Here is a 17967-nt window from a genome sequence, read left to right on the forward strand (position 1 = left end):
GGGGTTATGGGAATGGCAGTCTGATGCAAGACAGCTGTCGTGGACGGTGAGTGGCTGCCCGTCGACAGTGGCCCTGTCCCGCCGCGCACACCGTCCAGCGCCCCCATATTCCGGGCTGCACGGACAGTGCGTAGCGTCGCCGAACCGAGTCGACGTCCACATCCACAGGGCTCCGCCTCACTGGAAGCGTCCCCACACCTCCCCCCCGCCGGCCCTGCTCCCGACCAAGAAGAACATCTCCACCACGGCCCAAACCAAAGACTGACGCTGATACACCGGCCGAACGAACGCCTTCATGTCCTTCTCTCGCTATGTACACCTGCAGATACGTACATCCGGGTGGATTACACACACACACACCTTTCCCCGTGTTTCAGATTTGGGTTCTCTCAGCGCGCCCTGGTGGGCCGACCTTCACCTCACCTCACCTCCATTCCGTCGTCCATCGTGTAAGTCCCCAGTCTTTCTTAGTCCACCTTTTTTTGACGTTACTGTGCAGTAGCTTCATTTCTTCTTGATCGTGTGTGTATCGTTCACGACCAGACCGGGGTATGGTCTTGACCCCAGTCGTCTTCCTCGTGCTGCTGCTCCTGCTGCTGGCACCAGACTACGTATCTATCATTCTCTCGTCAGTGTGTCCGTCTTCGACGCCCCGGGGTCTCGGCCCACGATCTGTCCAAGGGACCCCAGGACCATCCAAGCCGGATGCGCGCAGCAGCCCACCGTTGCGCTGTACTCTGCATCCCAGAGACCCAGGCCTTGACCGCATCGACGGTCGAGGCAGAGGCCACACCACGCCCTCTCGTTTGGCCCCTCGGTCGCGCGCCGCATCACCACTCCCAGATCCATTGGGCTGCGAGCCTCAGACCCGAGGATAAAGATGCCCTCCCCTCCCGCCCCAAATGCGCCCTTCTGTTGGCCCTTCTCTCTCCCATCCTCATCTCCTCCCCTTTGCCTGCTTTCCCTCTCGCCACTCTCGTCCCCTCTCAACTGTCTGCTTGTTTTGTTTGTTGTTGCTCGCAATCCGGAACCCCAAAACACAAAAAGTTACACTTAGATCTCTGACACTGGTCTCGTTGAACGCGGCCACCGTCTCCTGCTTCACGGCAACTTTCTGCTTTCCCGCGCCCCCTCGCCGCAAACCCTGAGGCGAAACACACACACACACACAAGACTCTGGAGCCGGTCTCCTCTCTCTGTCTCTCGACAAAAACAAACTCACATAATCTCGTAATTGTGTCTGTATAGCGCAGACCCAGCCGATTCACAGTCACAATGTCCACGTATGATACCCCCCCCGCGCGCTCTTCACCTCACTTATACACTCCCCCGCTAACACGTCGTCGCCCCTCCAGTCTGGCAGCGGACATGTCGTTTGACTACATCTTCCCCTCGTGCGAGCCCTCCACGCCGCCGAGCTTCTCCTTCGACTCGTCGCTCCTCGACCTGCCCTACCACCACAACCCGGGCCACTCGCGCTCCCGCTCCAATGGCTCCGTCTACTCCTTCATCTCCACCGCCGAGTCCACCCCGGACTCGGTGAGCACCCGCATGACCACGCCCTCGCGCGCCTCGCCCCCCATCCGCCAGCACGGGCCCATCCTGCTCCCCAAGATCCGCTCCCAGGACCAGGCCATCGAGTCGCCCCCCAAGCGCCTCAGGACCTCGCCGAAGCCCCGCGCCCCGGCCCCCAGGCGGTCGGTCGCCGCCCCCGCCGCCCCCGTCGCCTCCGTCTTCCGCCCGGCCCACTCCCGCAGCTTCACCAACCCGGAGACCATCACCTGGAACATGCCCTCCTCCTTCTGCAGCCAGCCCGAGGAGCAGCAGACCGCCTCCTCGCTCCTCTGCTCCCCCGTCATGTTCGCCGACGACATGCAGTCCCGCCGCGCCTCCACCTGCAGCCTCGACGGCTCCGCCCTCGACAGGTTCGGCTTCCCGACCTACCGCCAGATGCCCTCGTACGTGCCCGCCGCCGCCGCCACGCCCCAGCCCGCCGCCGACGCCTACATGTTCCCCTCGTACGCCCCGCGCGCCCCCTCCCCCCTCAGCCTGGCCGCCACCCCGGACCCGACCCCGAGCACCACCCTCCTGACCTACCTCACCGGGCCCAACCCGGCCCCGTCGCTGGTCCGCACCATCTCCTTCCCCCTCCGCGACCCCAACACCAAGCACTTCTGGTGGGACGTCCGCCAGATCCGCCCCTGGACCGCCTTCAGCGCCTCCTCCGTCCTCTCCCTCCCCGGCGCCGCCGCCCTCCTCAACTGCCCCGTCCCCGCGCCCCTCCTCCCCGGCCCGGCCCCGGCCGCCCGCCACCCCGAGAACGAGGCCGCCCTGCACGCCATCTACGCCTCGCACTACCTCCCCAAGCTCAACGCCGCCCTCGCCATCTCCTCCACCCGACCCATGCAGCTCTCCGTGCCCGCCGCCTCCTCCTCCTCCTCGGCCGGCGCCAAGAACCCCGACCTCCTCTTCGCCGCCTCCCCCGCCGGCGAGCCCGCCAGCGCCGCCGCCATATTCGGCGGCAAGCCCACGGCGCGCGTCGTCGGCCTCGTGCGCTCCTTCGACCGCTTCAACACGGGCATGCGCGTCGAGGGCAACGTCAAGCGCGTCGAGTACCTGCGCGGCCTGGCCGCCCTGCACCACGCCATGCGCGAGCACGGCTGCCGCTACGGCTTCGTGCTGACCGAGATCGAGCTCGTCGTCGTGCGCAACGGCGCCGACGCCGTGCCCGACTTTGGCTTCCTCGAGGTCGCGTCCGTCCAGCTCGGCGCCGTCGCCGGCGAGGGCGCCGCCGGCTGCGAGGACGGCGAGATCCCGCTGACGGCGTGCCTGGCGCTGTGGGGCCTGTGCATGATGGCCGGCGACGACACCCCGCGCGGCCGCGCCGTCGCGCACTGGCGCGCCGAGATCGGCGCCCCCGCCGAGGGCACCCGCCGCAAGGCCCTGCCCCGCGACGAGTGGATGCCCAAGCCGCAGCTCGCCGAGAAGCGGGAGGCCAAGCGCGCGAGGGGCTGGGTCATGCCCGAGGACCCCGTCGGGCGGAAGGAGCTGGGCAAGAGGGGCGTGCGGTACGGCGCCTGCTGATGAGGCCCTCGTGTCCCCTCCCCCCTTTGCCCCTGGATGTGTTTGTCGTCTTTGGGGGCTTTTCTTGTTAGATTTGAAGCTTGTAGGGGGATGTTCTTTGTTAGAGCAGAGTTGGCTGGTTCCAATTCTCTGGTGGGATATGGGGAGTTGGGGGGTGATACAAGGATAATGGGACTCGGATGGGCTATGGTTCGGACGGGTAATGATTAAGTACGGGACGGGATTACACGGTTTATGAAAACGCGCGGACGAGTGGGATGAGATGGGACCCTTTTACGAGTGATGACGAGCCGGCTTCTTTTGCATATATGCAAGTCGTTTAGTTACTTGTAATCACAAATCTTTAAGTTCAGCATGCTTCTCGTCGAATTGGTCCGCGTGACGATAACGACTAGACTAATGTTTATGACGTCCCGACACATAAGGGGTGCTAGTTGGGTTATGGTGATTACGGTTGGACGTGAGGTTAACTTGACAGGCAACATAACTCCAACGTGTGACATGTAGACCACACATGATGACACCATCTTGTAAACAAGCTTACGGTATGGCAATTAGATGAGGAGGGATTCGATATAACTAGATACCTGCCAAGCATAACTGGCGAATGTTACGTGATCACGGTTGAAATAGTCTCACAGAAAGTTGAGCCAGCAAACCCGAGATCTCAAGCTGAATGTTTATTTAATATAAGATAGATTGCACAATGCCGGAGTACCGAAAACGCCATGTGAATAGCAAACCCCGTTCGCGTACCATCCGCCTCAAAGGCCATTCTGAGCCGTCCCCGGTAAAATCCGACCACACCACAAAAATATGAACCCGTCTGAATGGCTTCGCCAATCGCGGTGAGGATTTGAGCCTCACGCGGGGGTCGAACCCGCAACCTTGAGATTAAGAGTCTCACGCTCTACCGATTGAGCTAGCAAGGCGGGTTTCATCTCGTAATTGTTGACGGGAGCGCAGAACCTGCGGTCCATGTTGGGCCACGATGGTGGAGACGCGATGCGGAACGATCCCCCACGCCGTGCCCGCGCCAACCCAACGGCCATACCTGGTCAATTCCCTAGAGGACGCCAATACCGTACCGGTACAAAAATAAATGCTACAAAAGGTCCCTCGTTCATTTCGTAAACGCGCTCTAGAACTGGTGGATCTGGTCCTTGCGGTACCCCAGCTGCTGCAGGATCCCCGGCGCGCCCCGCTTCCCCACGAGCGCCGCCTCCATCGCCGGCGGCCCGCACACAAAGACCTTGGTGTCGCGCCCCGCCGGCGCCGCGCCGACCTCCTCGAGGAGCTCCCGCGTCACGTAGCCCTTCCGGTACTGCGACCCCGGCGCCGGGCTGCTGACCGTGTACACGGCCCGGAAGCGGCCCGGGAACTCCCTCTCGAACTGCTCAAACTCGCGCTTCAGCAGCACGTCCCGGTCCGAGTTGACGCCGAAGACGAGCGTCACGGCCGTCTTGTCCTGCGGGTTGCGCAGGATGCCCTGCGCGAGCTGGTAGATGGGCGTGATGCCCGCGCCGCCCGCGATGAGCGTCACGTGCGCGTGGCTATTGGGCTTCCATTGGTGGCCCTTGATGGCCGCGGCGAAGAGCAGCTTCTGGCCCGGCGCCAGCGAGTGCAGGTGCGTGCTCTGCTTGCCGTCCGGGTACTTTTTCACCATGAGCTCGAGGTAGCCGGCGTCGTCTGGGGCCGCGTTAGCATCGGGTCCGGGGTTGCGGCTGGGAAGAGGGGGGGCATCTCACCAAGGGGCTGGATCGGCGTGTACGGCCTTGCGACGGGGAACCACCTTCCCTCGGGCCACGACATGGTCAGGACGGCGGCTGTCTCAATGTTAGCTCCCGGGCCCGGCGTCAGGACAAAACACTCGACGGGTGAGCCTCACAAGTCAACGAGAGCCCGCTGACGGAGTCCCTCTGCGGCAGCTTGAACCGCAGGCGCTTGGTGTTGTGGTTCACGTCCTCGGAGCTCTCCAGCGGCAACGACACGAACGCCGGGCCCGCGCCGAAGACCTTTGGCGGCGCGCCTGACTCCGCCGACGCCCTCCCGACGAGAATCTGCGACAGGATCCCCAGGCCGATGCCGCCGGCCGCGATGGTGGCCGCGACCGTTGCGGGACGGAAGCGGCGTGCTGCTACTGATGCCATGTTGTGTCGTTGTGTAAGTGAAATCCGCAGGTGCGAGGGAGTGCTAGATGCGAGGCAAACTCGACAGATGTTTCTCAGGGCGACGAGGAGGGTTTAAAAAGGGGGCGTTCCCTGGGCTTGAGGCGACGCGTGGTACGTTTATGTCGGACAGGGCCGGGACCGAGACAGTTTGGAGGATGAGGCGACTGTGGGGTCCCTCAGCCGGGATGATTTCGGCCATCCCCAAAATGTCCGGGACCGATCAGGTCGACGCAGGCACCCGACCCCAGCGACAAACGACGGACGTTGTATATATTTACATAACCCCGAATGAAAAAAAAACACCAGCATGAAATTCCAGTTGATTTGGTGGGAATGGAATTTCCTGCTTTATTTTTCTCGTTGGTGCACCTTGCCTGGGAGTCGGGTTCGGTGACGTTCCCCGCCTGGACATTCCAGCGGGAGAATGCGGCGCCGCATGCGCGCGTTTCCCCGCCTCCCCCCCCTTCCCGCGAGGTCAGCCTCGATGGTTCCAGTTTGCATCTCGCGGGAGACCGGACGAGATCCAGCCCAACAGCTGCCTGAAACCAAACGAAACGGGAAACCAGAGCGCCACGGTTGCCGCTGTCTTAAGCTTCCCAAGCTGCTTGGCGGTCGGCCTGCCGGTACCCCGCACATCTGCTGGGTTGCTTCCGCGCCGGGGCGGCCGGGGGCGCCTTCGACAAGGCATCGCACGAGTGAGCAGGTCGTCTGCTGGACGATCGAGGGCTTTACCTGCTTACAACGCTCGAAGGGATCCTGGTACCCCAATTGATCTCCTAGAGTCGCTGGAAGCTTCGTGGGCTAATTCGGATGACTTGCTTGTCGCTACTCTGCCGACGTCATTGCCATCCAATCCCGTTGCGGACTTACGGCCGTCCTATCTTTCTTGAACTTTCTCGGAGGTGTTAAAACAGAGAGGCCCTCACTCCAAAACACCGTCCTCTTGAGCGGCCGCGGATTACCAAACCGGCGGAGAACCTTCTCGCTCGTCAACGAGTTCGAGTCCATGGCGTAGGGTTTGTCCGATTCTGGCCCCAGCGGCTGGCCAAGCTTTGCGGCGCGTGTCGCCATTTTTGCCCCCTATCCCTTGAAGCAGAGTTCCTTAAAACTCAATGCGCCATCACACATCCCGGAGTCCTCGCGGGTGTCACGCAAGTCTTCTCACAGCGCCGACCACAACAGCTCCGGGATGTCATGGCTGCCAGAGACGGCCCCGCCCGATCGTCTGACCGGAACTGGTGGGGCATCTGCACCGGGCGCGTCGGTGAATGCGGCGCCCCGTGTGGTCAATGGCGATAAATCAGTACCTGCGATCTCATCTTTAGGTGTCTCCCCCCAAAGCCAGCCTTTTTGCAGCTTGATGAAAAGAAACCAAATCCACACTACATGCATCGATTACACGAAGCCGAGATCCAACCCCACATCCCGGTGGGTGTGCCCGCTTGCAGATTACCTAAGAAAGCGACTAACTCCTTTTGGAGATGCTGTGTGGGTGATGGCAAGCAGCCGAGGGTGGTGACGAAAAAAAATCCCTTTCATCGGTTTCCTGCTTCGTACCTCATTCGCCGGACAGACAAACCCCCCGGTAATCCAACAAAATGTCCATGCAGGAATACGCGGTAAGGGCGGCTTCTTCTCGCAACCCCCGGAGAGCGAGAATACTGATGGGCGTGAACAGGTCACGGAGTTCAACGCCAACTCCCAGCCTCACTTCAACCTGCTCAGGATTCTGGGCGGGTGGGGCAATGTCAAGTGCGTAATGTAGCACCGCTGCGCATATCCGGGATGACGCTGACTGAACCTCCATTCAGTGGCCCTGGTCTTCTGTATGCAGTGAATCCCCCTTCGGTTGGGTGGCCGATTGCTGACATGATGGCGCACTGAAAGCATGCTGCGTAGCATGCTGGCAGGCACATCGACCGCTGCCGTCACCGGCCTCACGGCCGCCATGATTGGCAGCAGCATCTGGGGCACCGCCGCGCTGCCGTTCATTATCGGGTCTTCACTGGGGTTCGTGCTCGGTAGCACCAAGTGGTACATCACCGCCACGAAGGAGGCCCTCCTCCAGCTGGATAACTACCCGGCCATCCTGCGCCTCCATCTCATCGCCAATTTCCCCTGGAAGCCGGAGCTCGGGCGCCGGGGCCCGGAGTGGTACACCGTGAACAGGTTCGGCTCCAGCTGGCAGATGAAGAGCATGCTCGTGGCCAGCTGGCTCACCGCCCAGCCCGCGCTCGACGAGATCCGCAACAGGACCGAGGCTTGCATCGTGGAGAGCTACACGAGGCAGTACAGCGCCGAGGGGGAAGTCGAGGTCGCGAAGTCTGAACAGGTCCCCCGCCACGGTACAGTAAATCCTGCTCGTTGAATATTGTCTACTTTAGTAATGCTGAGCCAGAGCCACCCATCCAACATTTCTGAATGGGACGATCCTCTCTCATTACAGTAGTATGTCATTGCCTTTCGGGGAAGTATTACGTCGGAAACGTACTCCAATGCCGTCTTTCATTGGCTGGGGAGAATCTTTTGTCCTTTCCTCGCTCCCACAATCCCGGCGGTCTGTGATGGGTGCAACAAGTTGCGGAATAGCCCGCAGCGTGGTAATCTTGCAGCGTGAAGTTGCTCTGACGTTGGGGGGCGGGTTGATCCGGGGGTGGGACGGTCTTCTCCGGGGGTGCGGGGGTGGGACAGGCTCGTCCGGGAACGAGATGTCGGTACACACAATAGAACCACGCGATATGCGGGGAAGCTGCAGCAGAGCCGATCTGAATTTGGCAACGAAGTAGCTCGATGCCGGCTAGTTATATACAGCTGGGGTTTCGGTCCATTGGCGTCGGTGGGTTGGCTAGAGGCTTTTCGGCTCATTGGCGTACGTAAAATGGGGAAAGAGTGTCGGTCCATCGTCGCCGGTGATTTGGCCAGAGGTTTCGGTCCATCATCGGGCGAACGGGAGGGACCCTATGTGTTCAATCGAGGGTTATCTGATGTGGAAGACTGGGGCATCGTTTCATTACTGGGCGAACTACGTGATATGTTTGGTGTGGCCAAGGGTGCCATCTTAGATTCGCCCAGCTGAAGTTTCGGTTCACTGTCGAACGAGCTGGATACGACGTGTCGAATGGCGTTTTTTCAGGTGTAGAAGGGTGCAGTTTCGCTCCATTGATGAACGAACTGGGTTCGACACACTCAACGGTTGCTCCCCGGCATATGGAACATCACCGGTATATAACATCGGCTGGCAGAACAGCATCCCCAGGCCACAAGAGCTCCTAAGAAGCACATCACGCACCCGAAAAGCTCCATCGCCACCATGCTGTGCAGCTCGCTACTTCTCACCCTGGTCGGCACCGCCGCGGCCCAGCTCCCGCTCCAGAACCGTGCCCTTGCCGGCTGCTATCCGGTTGCGCCAAACACTACCGGAGGCACCGTGGTTCCTGTCAAGGCCGGCAAGACGCCTCACGGCTTCTACGCCGCCCCCAAGGGATGGAATTCCTGGGGCATACAGATCAACCCGAGGACAACGCCCAGCTCCCCATCGGCTATAGCTCCCCTGACCAACCAGACGTTCATCATCGAGCAGTGCAGTGTCCTTGCCGATCCCGACATTCTGGCTGCGGGCTACGACCTGTGCAGTCTCGACGGCGGCTGGTACAGTTCCGTCACGGACGAATACGGCCGTGTTACCTACAACACCACTCGGTTCGATATACCGGCGCTGGGCACCTATCTTCACGGCAAGGGGCTTAAGCTGGGCCTCTATAACATGCCGAATTTGCCGTGCGAGGCAGCTGAAAAATACATCTACGGCACCAATGTTAAAGTCGGCACGACCTTCAACGGCGTCTCGGACGACTACGGGCTGTGCTACTTCAACTACAGCCACCCAAACACTCAGCTCTACCATAACACAATGATCGACCTCTGGGCATCTTGGGGCGTTGACATGATCAAGCTGGATTACATCACCCCCGGGTCCTCCGTGGGCGACTACGCGGTACCTGCAAACACCAGCGGTGCAGCCATTGCATACCACCGAGCCATCGTCAACAACGGAAGGCAAATCCGTCTCGACCTCTCGTCAAATATCTGCCGTAACGAGCCCTACCTCGGAATCTGGGAAGCCAACTCCGACAGCATAAGGATCGCCGTAGATCTCAACAACCATGGCGCTCGTACCTTTGTTGGCATGTGGAAGATCCAAGGCACCATCGAGCAGTACCGCCTGTACATCAACCAGCTGGTTCTCGGTAAAAAGCTCATGGTCGCCCGCCCGGATTTCGACAACCTGTTCGTTGGAAACCCGGCCGGCGTGTCCGGCATCACCGACGGCCAGCGTGTCACTGTCATGAGCACCTGGATTGGCGCCGCCGCCAACCTGATCCTGGGCTCGGACATGACAAATCTCGACGACCTCGGCAGGAAGCTGCTCACCTCGAGCGATTCCATCCGTGCCGCGGATTTCTGCGGCAAGTGGCCAATGCAGCCGCGCAATCCCGGTACAGGCAGCAACCAGGCCGTGCAGCTGCAGGCCTGGATTTCTGGCCCCAGTACAATCGGGCAGGCCTACGTGCTGTTGACGAACCTGGGCCCTAATCTGGGCAGAGGCGGCTTCGTCGACGTTGGCGCCGGTGCGCAGAATCTGTCCATCACGCTGGAGGACTTGGGTCTGACGGGCTCAAAGTATTTGGTGCGGGATGTGTGGTCTGGGAACTCCACCACTGTGGCGGCTGGAGGGAGTCTATCGGCTATTCTGGGCGAAGGGGAGTCCCAATTCTTGCGCCTAACTTATGCGTAGAGAAATTGATTTCAAGTCTTGTAGTCCTGCGTGTTTTGGAGACAATGAAGCCGTCCGTTATCGTGTGCCAAACTCGTCCTATCACATATGATTTGCATTATACTTGGCGAAAATGAGCGTTCGCACGTGTACATGCCTAACCGCGACACCATCCCGAGCCTCAAGGAATCAATCTATCCTTTCCCCTCTCCGTCACGGTGAACCCTCCGAATGAAAACACACCAGAGGTCGAAGCCAGTCCAGATGACCCGGACTCTCTTTCGACGATGAACACTCCACCGCAAGCGCATCTCTGGAAGCCCAGCATCGTCCAGTTGCGGTGGTCCTCGAGAACCTGACACCCGATGGCTGGGTCGAACACCAGGGATCCACCAATACCTTGCTCCCCTATGACGGCTCACTCAAGCCCCAAAATTCGGTGGCGATGGCAATCTAGGGCCTTAGGAAGGCATGCAACAAGATTGTGCGACCTATGGATCCTGCCCCCAATATGACGATCTGGGCCAAGCAGGTCGGCTTCTCAGCCAGCAGAATTCAGATCTCTCCATCGGCAGCAGGCACATGGATCCGAAACTGAAGCAGTGCGGCACGCTGATGCGAATCAACTTCCTTTATGACGTCGAAGTTCACCGCCGCACTGTTCGGGGACGTACTGCACTGGAGCCAGACGCAAACCCATCGCTCAGAGTTGTAGATCTGCTACCCGAAAATGATGGAAAACTGGCACATTGAATCTTACATCTAACCTAGACCCGGTCGTAATACAAGGCCTTTGCTATGCGTTAAAATACAAGTCTCATTGTTGTTACAAGGCTCCTCAATATCCTTGGGAGGATGGAGAAAACCATTCGACATTTCCCCGTGCGCGAGATCTCAGATGGATGCAGGGAAACTGAGGCTTAGACACCAAAGCGGAATTCCCTGAACTTCTTCTGGTAGTAGAATGTCGACAGCGCGCCAGCGACGCTGAGGCCGATGGCCGGGCGTGACTTGGCTTGCGTGGCAATCAACCTCTGGGCGCCGGCTCCTAGCAGGACGACGCTGCTACCCAATGCGAGCTCGGCGCCGTAGTCCTTGTTCTTCTTCAGGAGATATCCTATGAATTCGGTCAGCAGGGGGTTCTGGGAAGCGCAATGAGGTTCTATGCAGTATGGGCGGGAGCCTGACCTGCATACGCAAAGCTGGCGCCGAGAGTCAGGCCTGCAATGAGAGACGGCTTGGAACGCGTGCGGTAGAAGCCGAAGGTGCCGCCGCCGGCCACTGTAGAGTGAGAGGGTGCAGGTAAGCATTGACATTGCGCAACAGGGATTCCAAGCATTGGAACTTACACAGGCCTGCCAATGTGAATGCTGGGTGCTCGGCCATGACTGTCACGTTTACTAGATGTGGAATGGTGATCGTGGAAATGAACACGAAGTTGAGCTCGAGTGGCGCGTTCAGGTGGAGGTCATGATCTGCTGAGGTAAGCGGACTGAGTGAATCCGAGCGGGGCCGGACTTTCCGCCACGTGCTTGAGAGATGATTGCTCGCCAAACGGTATCCACTGTGACATGCGAAAACGTCTTATTAAATACCTAATAAATGCACGAGATGCCCCATCTGACCACTCCATCGTCAACAACGTGTACCGCTTAAGCCAGCGTATTTTTGCTTGTTGATCGCCTGAAGAAGGGTATTATGGCGATACTTGAGGATCTACCGCGTAAGGAACGTTAAGGTCTGCCTTGGCTGTAACCGTTCTAAGAAGGTCGCGGCTATGGATAGTACAGTGGCATCTGTTACCTCTATCAACAAAGAAGATCTCCTCGTTCCCCTCGAACTTGCGAGTGCATTAATTAGCACGATGCTCAATCTTGAGGTCCCAGACGGCGAGCCCTGAGCTCCACCCTAAGCAGTACCGCCCCAGTCACGCGAGGAACACCCGACGTGGCTGCAAGACAGATGTCGACTGTGGGTTCCGCTGGCGCCGAAGACGTTGAGAAGGCTCTTGCTCCGCGAACCTGCGTGCTTTTACTGGCACTAGGAGCGGCACAGTCCGTCGCGGGCCGGCCCTTGTTACCCATGTGCAGCAGTGAGCCGCACCTACAGGCGGCGCCCTCCAAGTCGAACAACATCTGGCCCTGCGTGAGGAGGCAGTACTCGGCGCATTACACAACATTCATTCTAATTCAACTCCTATTCATCAATTAAGAAAGTCCGCGCACGCACGACCTTGCGGTGCGGCTCATGAGTACGCTTTGCCACTGGGGACAAAATGGAAAGCCAGGATTTACCAGAGTGCAGTAAGTTACATGCAGCAAATAAATCAACTGTATCAAGAATATCAGTTTTCGCCAAAATCAGGGATATTTGGTAAGTCCGGTTTCAACAATACATTGCCGATTGAAGTGGTTAATGTGGTAGTGGCAGGCAATGCCATACGCCCTCTTGTATACGTTGCATTTGATCCAAGTCAATACCATTAGTCAAGCCCCTAGTTCAAGATCAATGTATCAAGTTAGGATGAACTTCCCAGATTCGTAAAATATGCATCAAGTGGCCGGAGAAATATCCTGCTTCCCGCGTCATATATCTGAACGCAAGCTGCAAAGTGTTGTTTTGATTGGATGGCCCAGACATTTGGACGGAAAATTACAGCCATTCAACTATGGGCCCGGCTAAACAAGCGGTCTTAAGCGACAAACTCAGTCTTTTAGAGAAGTATGAAGTATGCTACTGTAATGGTGCAGGGTGGCTCGTATAGGTGTTCGCTTGTCTGTCTATCGCGGGGTAATGCGGAGGTCTTGAAGCAGATTCGAGGATTGGAATTTATCCGGCGACAGACAACTTTAAACCCACGGTTTTCGGTCGACTTTGCAACGAACTGGCATGATCACCGTAGATCGACGAAATTGCCAAGACGTTTTCAATTAGCCTCTGGACCATAAATAGTTCAGTGCCGCTCTGAGCGCATCGCCGAACAGATGGAAATGCTACACTGGCCAAATTTGTGGTGCACTTTTCGCCCATACCATGCGACTAACGGGAGTTTTATGGCTCTTTAGCCCCCTGCTTGGTTTCGTTGCCTCGGTCCAAGGTTGCCAGACTGATGATGATTGCAGCCTCAACGGCATCTGTTCACGAAACAAATCATGCATCTGCGATTCGGGATGGCGCTCTGCTGACTGCAATGAGCTTGACCTACAGCCAGTAGAGCGGTGGACTGGGTACAATCACACGAACGCGACCGGACCAGATTTCTACAAAGATGGTGCCGGCAACTCTTCCTGGGGTGGTCATATCGTCCAAGATCGTTCGGACAAGACGCTGTTTCACCTCATCACGTCACAAATAGCACACGGTTGCGGCCTTGCTGGCTGGCGACCGTTCAGCACCATCATCAGAGCTGAGTCTCGCACGGGACCAAGAGGCCCGTACAACTACGCCCAAACGCTATTTAGCACATTCCACCATAACCCAACGACTATATGGAGTCCTGCCGACGAGAAGTTCTTGATCTACTTCATTGGTAAAGACGTTGAGGTTGGCGATGTCTGCCGATCGCAGAAGTGGAACAACACAATTTCGGTTTCCTCGTCTCCGGATCTAAGGGAATGGACGGAGCCCATACCACAAGTCATCAATGTCACAAACCCGGCACCGTGGCCATTGTGGTCGCGCAAAAACCCTACGCACGAGATTCTCCTGGCGGTCGAGAAGAACAACATCTATCACGCTGACAATTTTTCCGCTCCACATGATCTTGTGGTTGAACCCCGCAACACGGAACGTAGCGAGGATCCCTTCCTGTGGAGGGATAAGCGAGGTCATTGGCACATTCTCGTTCACCACATGATTGATATCGCAGAAGGGAGGAAGGGCCCGCGAGTTGGAGGACATGCCTTTGCCCGCAAATGGGAGGGTCCCTGGACATACAACAACAAGACATTGGCTTATAACACCACCGTCGAATTTACTGATGGAGTAAAGTTGGATTACTACCGACGGGAGAGGCCCAAGCTGTACTTCAGCGACGACGGACGAATGACTCCTCTTTATTTGCTCAACGGAGTGCAGGAGTTCAATAAGTCTGGCAGCTACACCCTAATCCAACCGATTGGCAAGGAGACAAAGGCCTATGAACAGAGCTTTGGATTTTGATCATACGGGTTTAGTAACAAGCAGGGAATGGGATCTCTTTTGGGTGAAGAATAATCACCATTTTTCACGCACACGTGAAGCAGTCCCTTGTGGTAACTCGATATCAACGATTTCCGACGTTCTTGTTTCTATGGTGGTAACAATCCAACAAACTATTTTTCCGTATTAACCCTGGACGATAGCTCTCCCGGCGCTGCCAATTCAGAGCGGCGCACCCAAGGATAGGTGAGCCTAGATGTTACATGTTTCTAGGGGTCGTACACCCCTGCCTTGATGAATGAATCCCTTTCGCCTGTATATCCCGGGTATGGAACATACGGCGTTGTGATATGCTGCCACGTCTCCTGTGTTGTCTGTTGATGTCTCTCCTGCCAAGTCTCGCAGTTGGTGAATAGTGTGTAATGCAGCCAATCGAACACCTTGGGCATCGGGACGGTTATTTCACCCGTAAAGCCGCCCTCAAGAGGTCCCATAGCTTCGTTAAAGTCGGCATCAACGGCCTTGATATAAGGCACCCAATCTCCACCTCGAAACTCGTACTTTCGTGCCATGTAATCGGAGGTTAGGAGTCCGGTATCAGCGACCAAGAAGCAGTCTCGGCGAACCCCTTCTGGGATCTCATCTCTATCCTTTAATACGCGGAACCAGGCGCGAAGATCCTCATTAGAAGCGCCCTGTAGGTCTCGGTCTGAGATGAAGACATTCTTGCAAGTATTGTAAAGCAGGTGACCGTCGCGCTTCCACCAATGAGTCAGCACTATCTTGGCGATATCGTTGAACGTCCACTGAAGCCGGTCCCAGGATGCGTCGTCTGGGACGGGCGCTGCTTCATCGTTGTCGTTTGTTATGTTCCCTAGTGTCCCGTGAAGCTGATCCAAGGCTGCGTCGTCCAGGCTGGGCGCTGCCTCATTGTCGTTGTTTGTTATGTACCCCGTCCGGAAACACACAAAACCCCAACGCGGAAGCTGTGCATCTAAGAGATCCTGAATCCATTTTGGTCGTGGCAGCTCTGCAGCAGCTCGAAGCCCTTCCATCTTTTTCTCCCTTTTTCTCTTCATCTCGGCCCTATTCTGCTTATGGATAGATACCGAACGTTCATAGGCATTGTGGTATGCAGAAGCTTCAGTGTTTTGCCAGTCTGTTATACGACGAACCTCAGCATAAGCATTAGACTGCAGCCGTAATTCCTCTGGAGATAGGTAGATAAATGCATCCAACTGGGCATTTACAGCAGAAAGATCCAAACTATCGTATTGAGGGCCTCTCAGTACAATATCGCATTCCGCGCGAGAGAGAGTATCAGGCTCTGCAATAGCCTTGGAAATAACAGCCTGCCGATTGGTTCCGACTCGTGCTCGACAAATCTCGTCTTCCTCCTCTGGTGGCAGCCGCCCGAAGACGCGGTTCAATTCAGCGGCGGTAAGTCCAGCCGAATTTTCAATAGCTCTGGCATACAGTGCCCTAGTTTCGGGTGATAGTACCATAGTTGGTACAAGATGGATGAAGCGGAGAGGTTATAAAGTCAGAAGTGATGAAGTGAAATGTCGTTTCTTATATGTCGGGAAATAGCTGGAAGGTGTTGGAGTGCAGATAGAGGGCGTCGCCCATTATTTATCAGGGGTGACAGGACCCGCTATGCCCAGTAACCGGGCCGGCCTCGGCACTGTGAGCTCCTGCCCAACTTGAAAGAGCCCAACAACTCTTCACTAAGCTTATGTCATTTTTGTCTTCCCGGTAAAGAAGCTGGCTGATGTCTTTCTTGTTGAGTGAAACCTGGTAAGAAGCATCAATATGAGCGGCTTGCGCCAGAGAAATTTCATGTTGCCAGTCTGCAACGGTTTAGTTGTTGGCAATTCCAACCTGTTCTCAGTAAGAGTTTGTTCAATATAAGTTCATATAGAATTCACTGACCATAAAATGAGCGAAGGCGGCTTTTGCCTGGGCATGGCGAGCCCATATCCCCAGTAGGACGCACAAAAATGAAAAGTAACCATGGCTTCTCTTCTGAATGGAGTTGCTTGACACTTCGAGGAACTATCGGGATTTCCAAGAAAGCAGTAGGAGGGCGGGAAGTATCAACTTCTTCGCCGCTGCTCCTACAATACCAAAGTTCGTTCATATGGCTTCACATCTCGTTGGAAGTCGATTCAATCTCGTGGACCTTGGACCCTGGACCCCTAACCGTTACCGTATTCTTCTCCGCTCAGCCATATTTCTCCACATGACCTTTCTAGAGTTTGGGCGGGGTCAGGCGAGACCGCTTCATTGACTTAATAACTAACTGAGCAGCGGAAGTCGTTGATCATGCCATCTCAGGCTGCCGCAGCCAGTAGCGTTTTGCTTGGCAACTGTTGGAAGCGAGACTCTGACGGATGCTCGGCTTGAGCTTTCTCAGAAACCCACTCACTGTCTAGGGTTCGTTGGTTCGTCCAACGGTTTAAATTGGCTTCTCTTCAACTTGTTGGTTCATTCTACAATATCATTGTTACACTAGCCCATGCTGGATTTACTTTTACGCTTGTTGGTCGCTCCTGCATGAATGTTACCGAATCAAGCTCATGGGGCCGCACCAGACCCATCATTGAATGGATCCGAATTCTTAGCTCCTGCCAGGGTGGGGATCTCACTTGCCACTGACTTGGCGGCAAATGCGGGAGAAGTGAGAATAAAGTCAGGAAGGCGAGCAACGGCCAAATGAAATAATGACCATGCCCTCGAAGCTATACCTTCTTCCACTCTGTTTTCAAGAATAGGGGTCGGTGTACTCGCGAATCTAACTGACAATTATGATGGTTTCGTTTACAGCGGACGGCACGACTGCCATTTTGCTTGTAAGTCTGGTGTCTGAAGCTTTGGGTTTATCAGTACCAATTGCCCTAAGGAGATTTTTTTTTGGGAGAGTGTGGAGCATTGAGGAGGTTTGTTGTTGTCTGCAACATGGAGTCGCTAATGTCATTGCTTCAGATCTTGTCAATTTTACAATCTTGCCCGGTATTCGGGCAGATCTTTGCTGGGCGCGGCGGTGGCGGGGGCGCGGCGGTAGAATCCCCTCCTGGTCTATCGCCAACATGCAGGTACTGCTAGAAAATAATCTCTTTTTACTTCAAGTTAACCAACTGCAAATGTAGTGATACATTCAATGAGTCTATTGCCTGCGATTTGATGATCTACGCAGTCTCCCGAGGCCAGTTGTTTCCCTCGGACTCTGAACTTGCCATCATCTGCACCGACGAGTGTGTCAATGACTTGGAGAATCTCAAGGTGTCGCAAGGAAGATACTGCTCCTCTAGCGATTGGATCCTTCAAGACGGCCAATACTACCCCCCAACCTTCATCACCGATAACTTATTGTTCACCTACAACTACACTTGCATCAAAGATCCTTTTGTGCTTCATTTTCCCTGCCTGGCCAAGCACTTTTCAACTGACCTTGCTTGCAGAAAGTCTCAGACGTACTGTGCCCCCTTAGTGGATGAGTATAACAGCAAGGAGGATCCGAAACGCGAAGAGCTTTGCTCTGACTGTAATCTTCTGAGCCAGCAGGCTCAGCTGAACTCTCCATTTGGTTGGGACGACGAGTTTGAAGAATCATATGCTTCGTTGACGAAGTCGTGAGTGATGATTTTCTTATCTACTTGATAGTCCTGTCTATTAACGCTGCTATGTCTCCAACAGGTGTGGCGTCACGTTTTATTCTGTAACATCGCCCCCCCCGTACACCATCAGTACCACATCCGCACCTGTAGTATCATCGCCATCTACCCCTAACGTAGCCTG

General features: G+C 56.3%; 7 protein-coding genes across 7 annotated transcripts; 4 read left to right on the plus strand and 3 right to left on the minus strand.

Annotated features, from left to right (window-relative positions):
* Window positions 1–1275: 1275 nt before the first annotated feature.
* EsH8_VI_000432 (uncharacterized protein) lies at window positions 1276–3084 on the plus strand (the record flags this gene model as incomplete). Its single annotated transcript, XM_083271685.1, has 2 exons — window positions 1276–1283; window positions 1356–3084. 2 exons carry the CDS (start codon window positions 1276–1278, stop codon window positions 3082–3084), a joined length of 1737 nt encoding a protein of 578 aa, XP_083126859.1.
* Window positions 3085–4225: 1141 nt separating this feature from the next.
* Window positions 4226–5234, minus strand: EsH8_VI_000433 (cytochrome b5 reductase family protein; the record flags this gene model as incomplete). The annotated part of the gene is made up of 3 exons (XM_083271686.1): window positions 4226–4773; window positions 4833–4910; window positions 4973–5234. 3 exons carry the CDS (start codon window positions 5232–5234, stop codon window positions 4226–4228), a joined length of 888 nt encoding a protein of 295 aa, XP_083126860.1.
* A 1619-nt stretch (window positions 5235–6853) lies between these two features.
* EsH8_VI_000434 (uncharacterized protein) lies at window positions 6854–7623 on the plus strand (the record flags this gene model as incomplete). The annotated part of the gene is made up of 4 exons (XM_083271687.1): window positions 6854–6874; window positions 6934–7007; window positions 7067–7081; window positions 7143–7623. The coding sequence occupies 4 exons, from the start codon at window positions 6854–6856 to the stop codon at window positions 7621–7623; spliced, it is 591 nt and encodes a 196-aa protein (XP_083126861.1).
* A 942-nt stretch (window positions 7624–8565) lies between these two features.
* EsH8_VI_000435 (glycoside hydrolase family 27 protein) lies at window positions 8566–10050 on the plus strand (the record flags this gene model as incomplete). Its single annotated transcript, XM_083271688.1, has 1 exon — window positions 8566–10050. One exon carries the CDS (start codon window positions 8566–8568, stop codon window positions 10048–10050), a length of 1485 nt encoding a protein of 494 aa, XP_083126862.1.
* Window positions 10051–10949: 899 nt separating this feature from the next.
* On the minus strand, window positions 10950–11415 carry EsH8_VI_000436 (transmembrane proteins 14C-domain-containing protein; the record flags this gene model as incomplete). Its single annotated transcript, XM_083271689.1, has 3 exons — window positions 10950–11146; window positions 11218–11310; window positions 11379–11415. 3 exons carry the CDS (start codon window positions 11413–11415, stop codon window positions 10950–10952), a joined length of 327 nt encoding a protein of 108 aa, XP_083126863.1.
* Window positions 11416–13062: 1647 nt separating this feature from the next.
* On the plus strand, window positions 13063–14190 carry EsH8_VI_000437 (uncharacterized protein; the record flags this gene model as incomplete). Its single annotated transcript, XM_083271690.1, has 1 exon — window positions 13063–14190. One exon carries the CDS (start codon window positions 13063–13065, stop codon window positions 14188–14190), a length of 1128 nt encoding a protein of 375 aa, XP_083126864.1.
* Window positions 14191–14438: 248 nt separating this feature from the next.
* On the minus strand, window positions 14439–15674 carry EsH8_VI_000438 (uncharacterized protein; the record flags this gene model as incomplete). The annotated part of the gene is made up of 1 exon (XM_083271691.1): window positions 14439–15674. One exon carries the CDS (start codon window positions 15672–15674, stop codon window positions 14439–14441), a length of 1236 nt encoding a protein of 411 aa, XP_083126865.1.
* Window positions 15675–17967: the final 2293 nt, after the last annotated feature.

This window comes from Colletotrichum jinshuiense, chromosome 6, assembly GCF_051148585.1.
Source record: "Colletotrichum jinshuiense chromosome 6, complete sequence".
NCBI classification, from domain to species: Eukaryota; Fungi; Ascomycota; class Sordariomycetes; order Glomerellales; family Glomerellaceae; genus Colletotrichum; species Colletotrichum jinshuiense.